The sequence below is a fragment of the Bombus affinis genome, chromosome 12 (genome assembly GCF_024516045.1).
Source record: "Bombus affinis isolate iyBomAffi1 chromosome 12, iyBomAffi1.2, whole genome shotgun sequence".
NCBI lineage: Eukaryota > Metazoa > Arthropoda > Insecta > Hymenoptera > Apidae > Bombus > Bombus affinis.
The window spans coordinates 8171929-8189677 of NC_066355.1; the positions used below are offsets into that span (position 1 = coordinate 8171929).

Genomic DNA, 17749 nt, shown 5'->3' on the forward strand with positions numbered 1-17749 from the left:
GAATTCATCTCGAATCTTTTCGGTTCGTTCTTAAAAGCAACAAAGACAAAATATTTGTAACTTGTTAGAATGGTTTTATTTTAAGCGTGTATTTCAGACTCGCTTAAAATTAAGTTCCATCGATATCGCTCCTTGGCTGCTACTACGATTTCTTCGTCGGTTGAACTTTCTTTCGCTTCGCTGAATTCGTATCTTCTTTATTTGCATTTTTTCAAAATATTATTCCTTTAAGAAGCATTCCAATCATATCGTTATTTTGCAAACTGCGTTATACAAGAGCGTCAGCGATATTTTAATCGCGCAACACCGAGTTCGATTATATTTAGAGCAATTTAGAAATGTCGAAAAACAAACGTACGGTAATGTATTTGAATGGTTCTATACGTTTCAAAATGCAGGAAGAATTACTACAGAATGCATGAGTGAATGGCGAATGTTATAGTTAACGAGCAGCAATAAAGGACACGCGATGGAGGAAGAATAATTCGCGGTACGCGAACCAGACGTACATACGTACGCTGAGCGCATAGCAGGAGAATCGGACCGTTCGTGGTCAGACTTGCGTGCAGATCGTGATTCACGAAACTGCTTCGCGCGAAAATACTTCTTCGTATATATCGTTATTTATTACATTGTTCGTAATCGCATACGCGAAATAATTATCGCGCGGCCCTTCCGCCGGGACTCTTAATGCGTTTCGTGAATTCGCCGCGATAATTTACGGGACACCATAAAACACGAGATTTACAGGACAGCCGGGTCACGGTGCTCGTTGTTTTCGAGGGCCGAGAACTAACGCGAAATTAACTCGCGACAGTCAAGCTTTCGCGTTACAGAGCGGCTACGACGAACCAGTTTCGTGGCTCACGGCTACGTAAAACCCTCGTAAAACGATCAGATCCCCAGCTCGAGACTGCAGTTTTTGGTCGTCCAATAATTACACCGCCAATGTTTGCCAAGGTTTGTGTAAGAAAAAGCTTCGAGAAGTGAGCCGTCTTCTCTCTTCGAAATTGTCTCACGACAAAACATCGGTGGCTATTTTACGCTGAAATCTTATCTGACGCAGAAAGTAGTTGATAAATGTTGGTAATCGATGGTGATACATGTAATTAAATCTCGAATGACAGACGTAATGTATTTTCTTCCATACGGTTTTTATTTTCCCCGGCCACTGTATTATGGACTTTTAATTAGATACTTTCGATATTTTACGAACCGAAGTGAGTTGCTTGTCGAAGTCTTTGCTGATTATTATTATTTGTTATTTATTTGCCGAAAATCTACAGATATGACTCTGTTCACCCTATTGATTTCATATGAAACGCGATAATCGAGATTAAATTAAATAATCAAAAGGGAAAAGAAGATTCAACTGATTAGACTTTTGCTAAAATATACAATAGAAGCTAAGAAAAGTTATTTGCTATTTTCGTGCATTTCAATTTCTCATAAATGCGTAAAGAGTCGCCGACTAGCATATACACGTTGTGCGTGGTTTGACCCTAACATGGCATCAATGATGTCGTCACAGTATCAAGAAATTGCGACGAATTTAACGATTGCGATGCAGGAAGCAAACGTTAACTAAACTTTCAGATTACTTTTCCTTCCGTGAATTCACTTCGGACCTGTACCTTATGGTGAGAAAATAAATAGTTTGTCTCGAAACTGAAACGTCTAAAATCTTGATAATTGCAAAGTTTCGCGGGGCAACTTTGAAAGTGGGATTCCGTTTGAACAGCCGTCGAATCGCGGGATAGGGAAGTTGAACGAGGTAACTTCATTAACTGGTTTCAAATTGTCGGCACAAATATCCGGTCAGCAGCGTTCTGGAAAGAAAGAGGATAAAACAGGATCGTGCTAGGAATGGACCATGCATTCTGCGTGCATCGTGATCGCCGATAGTAACTTTTCCAATTATCAATAAATCCCAGCGACCGGAAGCCATTGAGCGGAAGAAAGTACGCGCCAGTCGACGAAAGTGCTCGTACATCACGTGAAAATGGAAGTTCGTGGTTTCGTATGGACGGAATTCCAACGGGAGACAGTCATTTATCATTGGTTTTTTATTCGCTTGCAGAGTATTTTCGCTGAACGTTGAAAATATCTGTGGCTCCTACTCGAGAAAATTTATCTACGCCACAGACGAAACCCGTACGGTGTTTAATAGCGAGGTATAACTATTTCTTACCACGAGTATGTATTTTAACGAATTACATAGGAGCTGTTTTTTTTTTCTTCTTAGAAAATTTTAACCCTTTCACATTGTACGTAATTATTATTCTTTAACGAGTCAATAATCGATTCAATGATAAATGTATCTATCCTTGAGAAATCTAGTCTTAAATTCAAATCTATCGTGTCGTCTCTATAAGATCGTTAACGCTAACATCATGGTATACAGGGTATCCTAGATTTTAACGATAAAACTTTGTCAGCCAAACGTCACTCTATGAATCTGCTCCACGCATCTTTTGTGACACTCTATAGAACACCGTCGGTTATTCGCGATCGCCTTTAATTTCGTACAGAACGAAACACGTTCCAGCGTCAATGAACTTGACACGAGTGCAATTTGTGCAATACTGTTGCATTCTCCTGTGGGAATGCACGATCTCGGATATACCGTGGTGTTTACTGTTAATTGGAATAGTTGTTGCAAGTCGGAGAAGCGATTGCTCGATGGACGCCGATGTAGCAGCAGGTTGCAGTCATGTCTAGTCGATCTAACGCGGTTAGCCCCAAGGTAATAATTGCGGCTAGAGCATTGCCTTGTAATCAAATTGGGTCGCCCCAGATCCCGTACCTCTCTCCTACTCCAATTATCGCAATTCGCCGTTGCGTTACCTGTTAAGATGATTGCCGTGTGCGTATCTTACGTAATTCCGGCGAGCGTAATTCGTAAAACGGAACCGTTCGAACACCGGGCCACCGACGAGGCTGAGCACAGCCAGGATAAAAGGAAAATTGAACCGTTATCGCGGTATTCCGCATGAAATATGGAGGGTCCAGTAGAGCCGGAGCGCGGGTAATAAATGATCTTGAACGCCAGGTGTTTGCTAAGGTAGTAATCGAGTCAAATGCTTAGCGGTAATTTGTCGTCGTGCTGTTTTAACAACAGCCAGAACACGACGGCCTGTTGTAATTCTCTGCGACGACATCGTTTTATCTTCCAAAATATTCGTGTCTCTTCGGAATAACGTATATACGATGGTTTCGTACAAAACGTGTTAATAAGATTGTTAATGTTTGAGCAAATTCATCTCTTTATAAATGCAGTTAATGCTAAGTTCATCAGGCTTGGTCAAATGACCGGTTTCAACATTTCATTGAAAATTGTAAACTCTTGTATTAACAAAAATTGAGAAATCGATTAATCAGGTAATACAAGAATTTATATAAAGTTAGACGAACGAAAGAAGCAACAAAGAACGTACAACTTTAATGAAATTTTGGAACCTGTCATTCGAGTGGTAAATATTGGACATTGAATATCTTGGCACATTTTTGTTTATGTTTAAATCCCTCAGAAACGCATAGTCCATAGTTCGACGATAATTGATTCATTGTCAGATGAAAATAGCTAGGAAAACAGTGTTCACAGCATCGTCGCTCTTCCGTAACTTTTCAACTTATGGGGTTGATCAAGACGCGTCGTCTGAATGGCTCGAACATCGTGTAGTACAGAGATTTAGCTGTATCGCGTTCTAATATCAATGAAATTTCGGAATTTTTACGCGCCATTGAACCCAGCTAGGGATTCTGCAAATGCTATTGTCGGTGATTCTCGGTAAGGAAAATATTCAAGCAGTTCGAAAGGGATAAGTCGCGGAAGAAGGAGGCCGCAGTCGATTGCACACGGCTATTTATAACGAATCGATACGAGCCGTCGGCTGTCGCGTTCTTCACGTGCTCGGTGCTCGCACGTGCAAAACGACGTCGAGGCTCGAGCAACCTCGTTCATTTCACACGAATACGATAAAAAGGGGAGCCGGTGAATTGCAGGTTGCCAGGACACGATTCGCGCGTTATGATGAACGCCAGAATTTACTCGGATGCAACGGCATTACTACGTAGTCCGAGCTGATTATACATTCTAGGCGAATGGTAGGTGGCTTGGACCGATCCCCGTTGAATCTCGCGAGATAATCGCTTCTGTTCGTGCCAGCTATAAGTTAGGGCGTTAATTGGACGATGCATGGATTTGTCGTGCGCGAGATTAACGAGCTGGGCGTGCGTGAGTCGCGATTTATCCTCGCGGACAGCCAGCCCTCGAGAAATATCGTTTTTCTGGAGATTTAATTTTCCATCGAGCGGCCGTCCCAACGAGAATCATTCAAATTGATAGCTAGAAATTATTCCCGTTGCGTCGAAAGATGGACGCGATCGCGTTCCAGATAGACGCGCATTTTGCAAAATTGTATCATTACGTTTGCATATAACAGCGACGAAAGAAGAATGACGTGTAATATTCATCTATCCACTTTTCTCTGTCGTTCATTTGCATCCCTGAGGACGAATCGGCATCGGCGCTCACGGTGTTTCAGTTTACGCGAATGCACCGTGACAACGAATGAAATTGCGGATCGCTGAAAGGACGATAAATCGTTTGACGACCAACCGGTCGGGAAAGGAGGCCAAAATGTTCGTCGCTATGGTGTTGCACAAGCACAATAAGCACAACAATGGAAACAACTCGAATCATCATTCGAGCAACAACAATTCGACCCGCACGACCAATAATATCAACAACAACCACATCAACAATAACGTGACCAATCTGAACGAGACGCTCAACACGAGGGCGGTAAGTCTTGAAAATGTAAAATATTTTCCAAGTAACCAACGATGTATGTTATTTTCCGTCGTGTCGAAATGCATCGCGAATGGTAAATTAATTGCACAATTTAGCGAGAACAAACGCGTCAACGTTGCATATTTTCTGTTTTATCAAGTTCCTTTTGCAATTCCGTGTATATGATACCGCGTGAGACGGTTGTGCAATTCCGCGCGATCATTAGGCAGTAAAAGCAGGGAACGAGTTTTGTTCGAAATAGTTTGATATACAAATCTCGCGCATACACCTGTTGCTTTCTGCCTGAAACGAAACCTGTTCGATTAATCGAAGTGACAGTAATCTTGCCGAACAGTTACGATAAAGCGTGCACCTAAGGGGAACAGCATCGAAACCGGTAATACTTGAAATCGTGTTAAAAACCATTATTCGACATCGAGAACGTAAAACGAATTTTTCACTGTGTTACGTCTGCAGCCGTGTCCGATCGATTATGAACGTTTCGAGTAGCAAACACGATTTTCCTCTTAACATTCTTCAATTTTTCCATCGATGATCGCAGTTGTTAGACGATCGCTCGAAAAAGGTAGACGTTTTCTTATTTCTTACAAAACGTAATTCCAATCGACAAAATTTCATCCTTCTTTTTTTCATATTTACGTGCGATTTTAGCCAACCTTTCGTCGCGCTAATAGCATGCCTTTTCCTTTTCCAACGTTCTTTGCAAGAACAAGAAAGGGGACACTTTAGATATAAGTTTGCGGGGAGAAACGCGGTCTCTTTTTGGCACCGTTCAGAAAGATTTGTATCAATCGCCGACCAGAAAGGCTGCTACGCTCCTCTTCGCATGGCTGAAGTCGTCGAGGAAAGAAAAATTTTTCCGCTCGATGGGAAATCGCGTTTGCGATGCAAAGGGAAGTTATCTTCGTCGGTGCAGAAACCGCATGAAAACGCGACGATTTCGCTGACAGAGGTGCTGGGCGCCTTGCCACGCAGTCGTTACCGTCTCTTCTAAATTTATTTTATCTTTTCGTTTTCATCTTGTTCGCCATGCACCAGCCTTCCTTTTCGCTACTATTTTCTATCAAGATCTTCCCGATTCTCCTTTTTATTTCACATTACGGTACGTTTAACATTAACCTTACCAGACACGGCCAAACGACCGGTTTCAAACTTTAGTTTAACATTCCTTGTTATTTCTTTTGTTCATTTAACTTTATGCAATTCCTCATATTAGCTGACTAATCGATTTCTTAATTTTTGTTGGTATAAGAATTTACATATTTGCAGTTGCACGAACGAAAGAAATAGCATCGAATGTACATTTCTATGTACAATTGTCTACCTGGTAAGCTCAGTGTTAATTCCAACATATAACTAGTAACAGAATTTCAACAAAAAGAAAACTTTAACAAACCCCAAAATTTCCTTCTCATTTGATCTTCGTGGCAAACATGTATCTCTTGCTCGCTTGAAATTAAAAAAAAAATCGCTATAATATTCAAACATAGGGACGTTACGTACACGCAGCATAATATTAAATCATGAACACCGGTCAACTTATCAACTATTCTTATATCGTAACGTCTTGGTTTCTCCCAAGGTCCAAGTGTTAACACGCGTTATCTCCCGCAGCAAGCCCGATGAATTTCATTTGCCTGGTTCGCTGGCACGGGCCGCATCGTTCCAATTTCAATTTTCGTGTGTGTATTCAGGTTAGATACATCGACGAATAGATGGATGAGAATCACGACCCTCTCCGCGTGTTTGAGATTGAAATGGGTCAACATTGGTCGAACAACCAGATGGATAGGTCAATCGTATCATTTTCACGGTCCCACATAGCAACGTTAACGCTATTGTTTCGTTAAAAAAAGAAAGAAAGAAAGAAAGAAAAGAAAAACCGCGACGATCATTTTCACTGGAATTATCGAACGTGCATGGGTCATTGGCACGGACGTATACCTCTCCGATTGTCAGACTGTGTGGAGGATTTTTACGAGCGAAAAGGCGATTGCGCGACAATGTAGTGCATTTACCGCAGCCTTTAACAACCCTGTGATTCCATTAGAATCGTTGATTTATGTTCGACCGATAATGCCTGAACGTCTCTTTCTTCGACGAATCGTTTAATTCTTTTCTTTCTTATTCTTGCATTTTTCTTTTTCTCCCCCTTTGAAATGCTCGTACGGAGAAGGATCGTCGATACTCTATATTCCTAGAATGGTATCAGAAAATGGCTATCACGTGCTGCTACTTCATTCGCGATCCAATTTCGCTTCAATTTCTGCCGCGAATTGACTAGACGGTCCATCGATATTCGTTCCGCGGCAGAGGCATGTCTTTTTACTCTAAAACTTGCTCGATTGTTTTTCATCTCTCTGCGTGTTTGAATATTTCTTCTCCCGTCTCACTCGTCCCCTCTCTTTCTTTTTTTTTCTGTCCTTCTGTCATCCCTACCAAGTAATTTCCCTGTGGCACGATTTGCATCCTGTTTGCTGGCAGGCGGTCGGTTTATTTTTCGACGACGAAAGGGTGGAGGACTACGAATAACTTAATTGCATCTATCGGGGCTCCGTCTTGGTTCCGGTCGCCGCTTCAAGAGGTTTGCATGCAAATGAACCGGCGAGATTAAGTCCTTTGTGTTATTCGGCTCTGATAACGAACGTGTTAAAGGACTCGCCCGAAACGCTATAAATTAACAACTAGATTAAACTGTCCATCGCCGAAGTCTCCGTGTCTCGTCGCCACGCGGCTTTGCATTCCAAAGGATGTGCTTTCAAACACACACGGCACGGTCGCGATGGGTAACTGCGATTTATTGTTTATTCTAAAACCTTTAATTGAAAGAGAGACATCGATGAAAGTTACGCAATTATCGGCGTAAAATCGTATACCTCGAAGACCTCTAGGTCCCTAACTTTCTAATCTATCGAACAAATTATGTAATCAAAATTACATTAGGTTGTTGAGAAAAGTCGTAGCGAAAGTTAAGAAAGATTCAGATAAAATTGGACTATTTCTCATTTATAACTTCACCGATCTTTCCTTCCAGCTATTTGTTTTTCCAATAGCTTTCACTCACTTCTATTCGGCTAAGTTTCCCAAAAACTATAATAACTAACGTTAATCATGTTACGTATATCGTGATATCGAGAAATTTGCCACAAGACGCGTTAATCACTTTGTATGTCGAAAGGATCGTACGGCGTTATTCCGCTATACAATTTTCTACGCGTTGTCTCTACGTCCCAGTCTCGTGTTACGTCTAGTAAGAAAAAGGGCTTTAATTATAATCGATTGTTAAGCCTCGGAGAACGAGCAGCTCCTCAATTAGACCTTTATTTTCGAGATAATCAAGAACCGCACGCGCAGGCTATCCTTACGCGTTGAAGTAAATCTGTTCGTTAACGTTGGTAAACACGGCCAATAATGAAGCTGCAGGATTAAGCACTTGATCGCTCGTTATAACGAACGTGTTAAATGACTGCTTCGAATTGCTATAAATCGCCTACTGGATGAAGCTATGTATCATGCAGCGGGACGCGTACCCGTATCATTCGCAGCCTTCAATCGCGATCGAAATCTCCGCGATAAATCAGTCCGAATGATGTAGAATCCGGTTCGAGGTTTTCACGGTACGTTAGAAACAAAGGGCCCATCGCTCGCTTGCCAATAAAATTCCCTTCGATTTCCAAGTAAATCGTATATTCTCTTTAACGTTGAAATTGCTGTTTTAATAGACATCGTAGGGGTGGCGATTGTTTATTGCATTTCCTCTATCGAAAGTGTCGGGAAGAAGAGGCGTGCGACAGAGGGGAGAACATTAAACGCGTCCAAACGAGGGTAAAAGTGTTGCTACGTGGCGAAGAACAAAGACAGTTAAATAGATCGAGGAGAAGTGGATTAACGCTTCTTTTCGTTAGAAGACACCCTTCTAGGTATCGAACTCTCGACCCTTTCGCGTTCTACAGCCTCCGTCTGATTAGAAGTTAGTCGATACGCAAGTTGCTTCGGGAACAGTGGAATCCGATTTTCAGCATGTTTCTTTATTTCTATTCTCGTCACGATTACATCGAATATTTTCTCTTCTCTTCTATCAGTGTACCATTCGCTATGAAGACATTTGCTACGTAGTTTAATTTTTAGACGTATGATTAATTTGTCTCCAACGGTGTACGAAGTTGTTCTATCGAAACAGAGAGAAGAAAGTGAAAGTGTGTGATGATACATGATACAATATATATTGTGCTAATACAATGATTATAACAGAAAGAGCGAATAGTAACAATAAACTAAAATCGTACGTAATTAAAGAGAAGACACTCAACATGGAACAAATGTTGTTAGCAAGACTGTATACCATCTAGTGCTCATAAATATTCGATACTTTAAACCGATTTATTACGATACACGAATATTAGTAAAATGTAAAGTTAATGAAAACTGAGTCGTCGACAAATCCAACTAATAACCAGGCTGCGGATGTTTATGCGTTTACGAGAAATTTGCAACTGCGAAAATTTACTGAACGCGTGTAATATGAAAAAACGTATCGGATATAAAAGTTACAGCAGACTATTTTCAATGTTTAATAGGTGAGACGACTTTTTATTAAAGTATCAGTTTTTTCAATACACTTGATAAAAAATATAAATTTGCACAAACGTGCACGATCTAGTTAAAGTATATCGAAAAAGAAGCAGAGTCAGGGAAAAACATTTTTCACCTGCTCACTTATTTACGACAAAGTTCCATCAAATTTGTTAACACTCCCCTTATTAGAAGTTTGATCAAGTACAGATACGAAGAACATCAAAACGTTGATACGTTTAATTAACGCCGACCACTCGAGACGTCCCTATTATCCGAAAATTCACCCTCATCGTCGTACCATGGGGGTTACACGGATATTCTCGTGTCAGGAGCAACCCCGGCTGACAGCGTTGGTTGGTTACGTTGCCTAGAACGTGCTTGGACAATCAGTGGACAGAATTCGGTCGTAATCAGTACGATTACACTGGCCACCCACTTAACTGCCAGCAAATGTCGTTAATTCTCGGCAAATTAACCGTTCCGCTTTCATAAACGGAAAATCGAAATATTACGAGGTAAAGGAAAACACCATAATGAACGCGAGGGAACCGAGAACGATTATCGATGCACGATGAATATTTGACGAGCGATTTCGAGGCAGATTTTGACGCTCCTCCGTTGTTTACCGAAATTCTTCGATGCCAATTCCTCCTCTGATTCGTTTGGTCATTAACTGCTGGGAAATGAAGGATTTCGCAAACAGAATAGAACCGAGCGCAACACGTCGAAGCATTGGGAAACTAGTTGGGCAGTTGGAAAATCCACTTCTCTCTATCCCTGATGCATATTCGTGTTCTTCTTTTGCCACCGATGTTTAATCGGCCGGCATACGGACAATTTTAGCCTATGATCGACCCTGCGATCGATCTGGTTGAGACAAAGGGCGTGCAATTTTTGCGTTCCAACGACGCGGGACAGCTAAACGAAGGGTTTTCGTTAAAAGCCAGCCAGCCAGAGAGGTTGGATCGATGAACGTTAAACCGCGTCCACACGGAGCACGTTCCTTCATGAGAAATTAAATTAAAATTGTTGGTGGAGATGCGTTTCTGAAAAGCGAAGGATACGATTGCAATTTGCAATAATAACGGTGCAAAATTGCTAAAAGACCGTGCTTCGGGGGTCGAACGATCCGGTGTACCGTGCAATTACGATTCTCTTGTGGAGAACCATCGGAATGTACCCGGTGTCCCTTACAGAACCTGGATGTACCGAACACGAACGATCGATCGACCGACTTTGTAATCGTTGGAAGGAAGAATTTAATTACACCGTATAAGGTGGCGCTTAAGTACAAGCGAAGGAACGAGAGTGGCGACGACGAAATGAGAAAGGAAAGAGGATACCGTGTAACGGGATAAGTGCCAGTGTCAGGAGTTGTGTAATCGTCCGCATGAGAAAGGTCGGTGGTAGCGAACGGTGGAATCGTTGCTCCGTAAACGATGGATGCGCCGCGGAAATTCCGATGTTCCTCGCAAAACGCGCCGCGCCGACCAGATTTCAGCGATGTTCGGCTCGACGATCGAACCATTCGCTCGTGATACGTGTAGTTTTTCCCCTGTTGGCTTCGAGCGGGCAAATAGCGACCAGAGTTAGGATAAACGCGATGTTTGTTGCGCTGCTGGCCTGTACCGCTCTTTATAAAGTTATTTTTTACGCAACCCTGTTTGACGTTTATTTTTTGTTGCCGCGTGGTTTCGAAATAACGGCAGATTTGTGGGACGCTGCACCGGTATTTAGTTTCCAAGCTCTCGTGTCCGTCGTTGACGCTCCGTTTCTACTGCACAGCTCGGTTGACCACACGATGCTTTAAAATAACTGTTTTTTGCCATAAGCTCGATATAGCTGGTTAGATGGTTTGCTTCAATATAGTTAGAAGACTGTTTAATATTGTAATATAATATTATTTAAAGATTATTGCAAGATTAATATTATTTTGAAGAAGTTTGCTTCAATATAGTTAGAAGACTGCTTAATATTATAATGTAATATTATTTGGAGATTATCGGAAGATTAATATTATTTTGAAGAAGACTGCTTATTATTATAATATTATATTATTTGGAGATTATTGAAATATTAATATTATTTTGAAGAAGGCAAATTCTTTAAATATAATGTTCTTATTTAATATTCTTTTATCTAATATATGCACTGACTATTTATGGATCATATAGAGGATGATTCTTCGTGCAACGATAAATACGTACGTTGGATTGAACAATCGGTTCGTTCACTGCTGTATACGTTTGCAACAGCGTTAAACAAATTCAAAGGAACTTTTACGATGCAATAGTAGCTGGAAGAATTAGGCGATGGACGATGTTAATCTGCACAGGACTCGATAACTTTTTCACGTTAAAGCAATCGTTTCAAAGTCCTGTATTATGTAGTGAGAGTTTTGAAAAATGTTTGTAATAGACGCGACTATATATTCAACAATTAGCCAGCTTCGCTTCGAAGTAGTTAGGCTATTAAACACTTACGGTGGCAGCCATTAATGCATCCCACGCGCATTTCCCCTGCGGCCACTAACAGGAAGACCCTCCCAATATAAGCAGGGGGCCAGATCGTCTAATGGTAACTATGTAACGGCCTTGCTGCCGCGGTATCTTCCGGTTACGAGTTTCCTGATGCCAGCTACGAGCAGGTCCGATCGTAAAAGCTCAACTTTTGCCGTGAAAAACGTATACAGCCCCAGTCCTTTTATGATCAGTTGTCTGCACCATCCCAGGAGAAACTTACGCTTACTTTAAGGCCAATCACCTCGAGATGATAAATAATTCTTCGACATCTTGAAAGATATACTGACAGACACGTAATTTCTATGTTCTTTCTCCCTATGGTTCGTGCGTGCCTTTTCTTGCATCTCGAATGAAAATATTATGAGGTCGTGCGATAATTTCGTGTCTTCTTCATAGTTTTCTCGAGGTATTCGTTTATTTATCATTTATTTTACATCAAATGCGATACAGAAACAGACACGGTAAATAATAAGAACCGATTGTGCGAAGTGGCTACAATTGAACGTTCGAAGGAATACAATTTTAATATTACAGTCGAAATCCTATCCATATCCCGTGATATTTATTTAGCTCTACGAATTTTATCGTCGGAGAAAGACACAGATAGATAGAAGGCAAAATTCGTTAATTGATTCGTGGATACAGGCGTATTTCAACGTATCAAATTTTTACATCGTTCTGATAGAAAAGTGCTGCAAATGTACTGAAATATTCTGTGACACCCTGTATATTATAGTTTCGCCCTTTGGAAGCTCGTTGTTAACGGCGTTGGTGCCGTTTACAGAGATTACGCGATGCAGGCGTGGCTCACAGGTAATTGAATTTTTTAATGAGAGGCGTAGAAGAACGATTTAATAATCGTCGGACGACGTAAACCCTCGTTCGCGAAACGAACGTTTTTAAGCCGACGTTTCACTGTCCTGATGACTCCCCACGTGGAAATTCCTATGCACCGTGTAATTTGCTGTTAATGTCCCGCTTTTACATATCAGCCCTGTGATATTAAGAGCGTAGTGCATCAAAGGCCGACCAAATAATAGACATTCCGTTACCTACTTTCTCAGCCGACACAACGACGGATCACAGTGGATTCCTATGACAACAATTCCTCGGTAATTTTTCTCACAAGAACCAATTCTCTTGTATAATACAATTCGCTGCGACATAGATTCTCTCTGCCATCTTGCCTTCTTTGTTCTTTTTATCTTCGAGGACACTTTTTCTCTAGTTCCATCGAGAATTTTTAATTAATTCCCTCTCGAAATTGTGTTTGACTGTAGCGCTCGAAGCTGCTGTATTTCCCCCGTATTTCCTGGGGACGTGCTCCTTCGCGGCTCTTCGCGAGAAGCACCCATCAGACTTTTTGGCATAAAACAGAGTGCTCAACGTCGACGCTGTTTTATTTCCCGACGTCGCGTCGGTTGCAGGGAGCAATGATTTTCGACCACGCCGCTGTTTCACACTGCTTAACTTTAAGAAATGTCAGCGTTGTCGAGCGCTTCAGCTCCATCCAATTCTGGAGCATCGAATGCAGATGTTGGCGCGGCTGAAACTTTCTTTCAGTGGCGTACTTAACCCCTGTGAAGAGGCATTTTCGCCTACAGTTTCTCACGAAAGTGTTCAAACTTGTAGAAACTTTTATGGATATATTATGCGTGCCGTGCGAAACAGTTTGAAATTTCATTGGCTCTCGCACGGCTGTCGTGATTATATTGGTCAAATTCGAAACAGATTCGAAAGGACCATTTTCGAAACTTATTATACGCTTCAGGTGGCTGTTCGTGCCGTGTAACAATTTCTTTTTTATTAAATAAATAACTCCAGATTGGCTTCAAATTTGACCGATGTAATTACCACAATTGTTTTACATAATGTTTTACGTAACACACACTATGTACACATAAAAATTAGGAAATTCACGATCATAGGAATGACGAGCGTTGGAATACTCTCACGAGCCATTCCATTCGCAACCCTTGCAGAAAGATCGAATATTCCGCCAATCCTTATCCCACGTTACAGTTCTTTCTTCCCTCTGTCAGTCATTCTGTCTGCTTGCAGTCTGGCAATGCTAAAATTGGCAAACTTTCTAGAAGTTCTGGTAGTCGCACCACGAGGCAGGATTTCAACCTTATTCTTATTCCATCCCAGAAGCGCTTGTCATCAAGTATTTACTAACGATCGCATCCCCTCCGATCTATTATTTATGAGCTGGTCAAACGACACGAGAAATCGAAGCTCGGTCTCTTTCGGATGATAAACTCGAAATGGGACTCGGCAAGGTAGATTTCATCTGGCCGCCTGTGGATATAAATCTCGTTTGCTAGAAACACGCCCTAAATCGTGGCTTGACTCGCGTAAGATTGAGGCTTCACGTGCCTCATAAATATACTCACCGGTCGAAGAACCCGAAAGCAAGCAAATCTCTGGATTGTTGTGTATGAAAATTCCTCGAATATTTTATAGCGTTTATCTAAATGTCTAAACGTTAAAGACGCTAAAGGACACACAAGATCAAAGGATCCGCATAAAAATTATTCTCGTCGATTTTTATCTCCTTCGATGGATTGGATGTTTCTGTGTAACTACCGTAGGTATAATTTATAATTATGAGGAAGAATTACGCCTAATTAAATACGGTATTATGGAAATTTTGAAAATACATTAAATTAGACATATCTTTATATTTAATATCGAAAAGGGGAGGCTTCGAAAAATTCAGCCAAAGTGAATTTCATGACACGAGCCACTCGTTTGCCTGATTATTATTATCAAGCACTTGGCAAGTTAATTAAGCGCAGAACCGTAAACATAATGGAAAATTACAACGTGATTGCGCGAATGACTGAAATTTTCGTGATTGCAATACGCTCAAACGATCGGTGTTTATCGTCTAACGTAAATAGCGTATCTGCGTTGACAGTTGCCGAGCATCGTTTAACGTGTAAATTATAGCGAATTACTAGCTTCCGAAGTTTGATTACTGCTGTATAGTATTTGCCGAACTTGTCAGCGTGCCGGACATTCCCAGAGACGGTTCCCGATGTCGTCTATTTCGCGTAAAGTAAACTCATATTATCGTTTTGCAAATTGGACGAGATCGTAACGTTGTTTTATTACCGGATAAAGTAAATCACGCGTTGATTCATCTCTTGATGAACTAGATGGCGGTAGATTATATAAACCTTTCTGTCACTGACGGACCTTTATACAGAGAGATCGCGAGACCTTTCTTCGCATCGGACTCTGTATGAAAGATGAAACCGAGAGATGACTTTCGATTGTTTTCACTTGAAAAAGAATGGTCAATATTCTCCGAACATTGGCAAACAACCGTGCAAAAATGATTGATACGAAAAGTTGTATGATTTCTCTGGAAAAAAATTTTATTAAAAAAAAAAAGAAAAAAAATATCTTTTCAATAGACCGGTCGCAGTATGTCGGTACATTCTCATAACATAAAAAAGAGGAAGACAAATAACGAGAGAGATCGTATGGTGCACTCAAATAAATGAAAAGTCGTGTTCACCGCGCGTATCGTTATTGCTTAGCAAGGCAAGTTTCCGAGGTTCTAGTACGGCACTTTTTAAAAGTAGTGTCGCGCACGCTTGTTATATACAATCGTCTTCCCACCTAAGATAGATGTATCTTGGAAACTTGGCGATGTCTGCGAAGATTCTGGTACGACGCAGCAGAGAAACTTGCTGGTAAGAAACACGCGAAGTTTCCTTTGCTCGACTAGTCTGCGAACTTCCGCGGAAATTTCATTTATCTTCGTTTGCGAACGCGATATCGAACGTTCGATTTCGGAAGCATCGTCGTCGTCGACTCTGGCCTGCATTACACGCACTGTCCCAACCACGTCAAATGTCAGAGCGGCATTCGAAAGGGAAACGCGCTCTTTAATGCCAACTGCTTTCAGCACGCTCTCGCTTTAACTCTTTACGGTCCTCCGTTGTGTCGAGCTAAACTCGACGATCTACGAGAATCGTACGATTCTTCGCAATTCTAAATCCTTCCATAAGTTACGAATTGCCAACATTAACGAACAACCTACAACGATAGCAACAAGTTTACTAATAAAACGAGTCGAACTTTATATTTTATAAATTATTTCGGTATCGTATTTAACAACAAAATTACGCAACCGTAAAAGAGAAGTCTGTATAGTCTGGAATTTCTAGCTCAGATATTTATTAATATCGTTAGTATAATAAATTATCATGGATTCAGGTTTCGAAAGTAACTTATTAAGTATGAACCAGTTAAAACGAAACGTCAAGCGCTCTTTGGACAGAGCAATGGAAAAAGCTTTTTCACGCTTATCGTGTCTACGAAATACCGTAGCGATCGTTATCACAGGTTGCAGGAATATCGTAGAAACCTGGCAATTTCTGGAAATCGGTTGTTGCGTCAAGTTGAAGGATAGGAAATTAAATCATCGAGCAAAGTAAAACGTGTGGGCATATCGAACGATACGACGCGAGATATAATTTAGGACGTAGCCGATCGGCGAGACTTATCGACGCTGACAATGCGAGTCTTTATCCAATGGGTAATCGACATGGGAAATTTCATCATCCGAGAACAAGGAGAATCGTGACCGGCGGAGACACAATTGGGGCAAATCCTTAACGTGGTCGACCCCATGAACGTATTTCTGACACTCGATAAGACAAGTAGTATATCGATCGCGTAGCGATTATGTCACCCATGTTCTGACACGGTGCTTCGTATCGCCTCGTTCTGCTTCATCATCCGGAAAAGAATTCGTTTCCTCCTTCTTCTTCTTCTTCTTCTGCACGCAGCACCGACCTTTGACACGTTTGGCAAATTTCTTTATACGTTGCGCGTGTTTCGCAACTGAAACTTCTCGATCTCGCGGAAGCCGTTAATTTTTGATTAATCCTGCCATAGAAATTTCGCAGAATTCTTCGTGAAAGGATGTTAATCGCTACTTAACCATATTTCGTATTGCAGAGAATAGCCATATTTCAATAGCAGCGAATGGACTAGTTAGTAACATTTTGAGGAACGATGTTGCGTGAAAGAATTAAGTAAGCAAGTAAAGGAACGAATGGAGCAACGTTTAACCGAAATTTCGTCAAAAGGAGAAACTTCGTATTCATTTTTGTGGCGTTCGATAGCCGTTGTTTAAGTACCGTAAAATTGAGCAGCAGAAACCGAGCGTGTTGCACTCGTATTAGGTTGTCCGAAAAGTGTTTTTCTTTCGCAAACATGTTTTTTACAATAATGCACTTTCGTGCAAACGTGAAACCAAGTCTGTGAAATTTCGCTGTGTTTATCTCAACACAACAGAATGGATCGTACGTAATTCGACAAAATACTATAAAACAGAAAACGTTCTGCGTCTGTTATTTCCTTATAAAACGAAAGAAACTTTTCAGACAATCTGATATAATAATATCGTTGTTCGTTTTCGTGTTCTCGGCTGTCGACGATATCTCGGTTTGACGATATCCTAAGAAATAAGTGAAAAATCTTAGGGGCTAAAAAGTAGGCAACCTCGAAGACCACAGAAATGAAACCGAATCGAATTAGCTGGCAAACGTGTATCTGTGTATGTATAATATGTAACTGTAAATGCGACGACGTATATATACGATTGACTCGTGTTAGTTGCAAGCCCCTCGCCATATCTCGTCGCCTTTCACTCGGCTATACTTCGCGCCATTGTGCAGCCGCGAGTTGCGCAACGATATTTTAGTTCTCTTGCATTGCAAAACGAACGTGTATAAATATATACATACATGGACGCGTATGATAGTTACCGTTACACTCCCATCTTGTGACATTCCCATCTCATTCGATGATA

At 41.1% G+C, this 17749-nt stretch overlaps 1 protein-coding gene across 4 annotated transcripts in view; it reads left to right on the plus strand.

Annotated features, from left to right (window-relative positions):
* LOC126922537 (serine/threonine-protein kinase 25) overlaps nucleotides 1-17749 on the plus strand; it is a 112779-nt gene that overhangs the window by 44062 nt on the left and 50968 nt on the right. For 2 of the 4 annotated variants that reach the window (XM_050735214.1, XM_050735213.1), the window contains exon 2: nucleotides 4548-4807. The exons of the other annotated variants lie outside the window; for them this stretch is intronic. In XM_050735214.1, the coding sequence (XP_050591171.1) occupies nucleotides 4574-4807 (234 nt within the window). In that variant the 5' untranslated portion in view covers nucleotides 4548-4573. The remainder of the gene's footprint in view (nucleotides 1-4547; nucleotides 4808-17749) is intronic. 4 annotated transcript variants of the gene reach the window in all.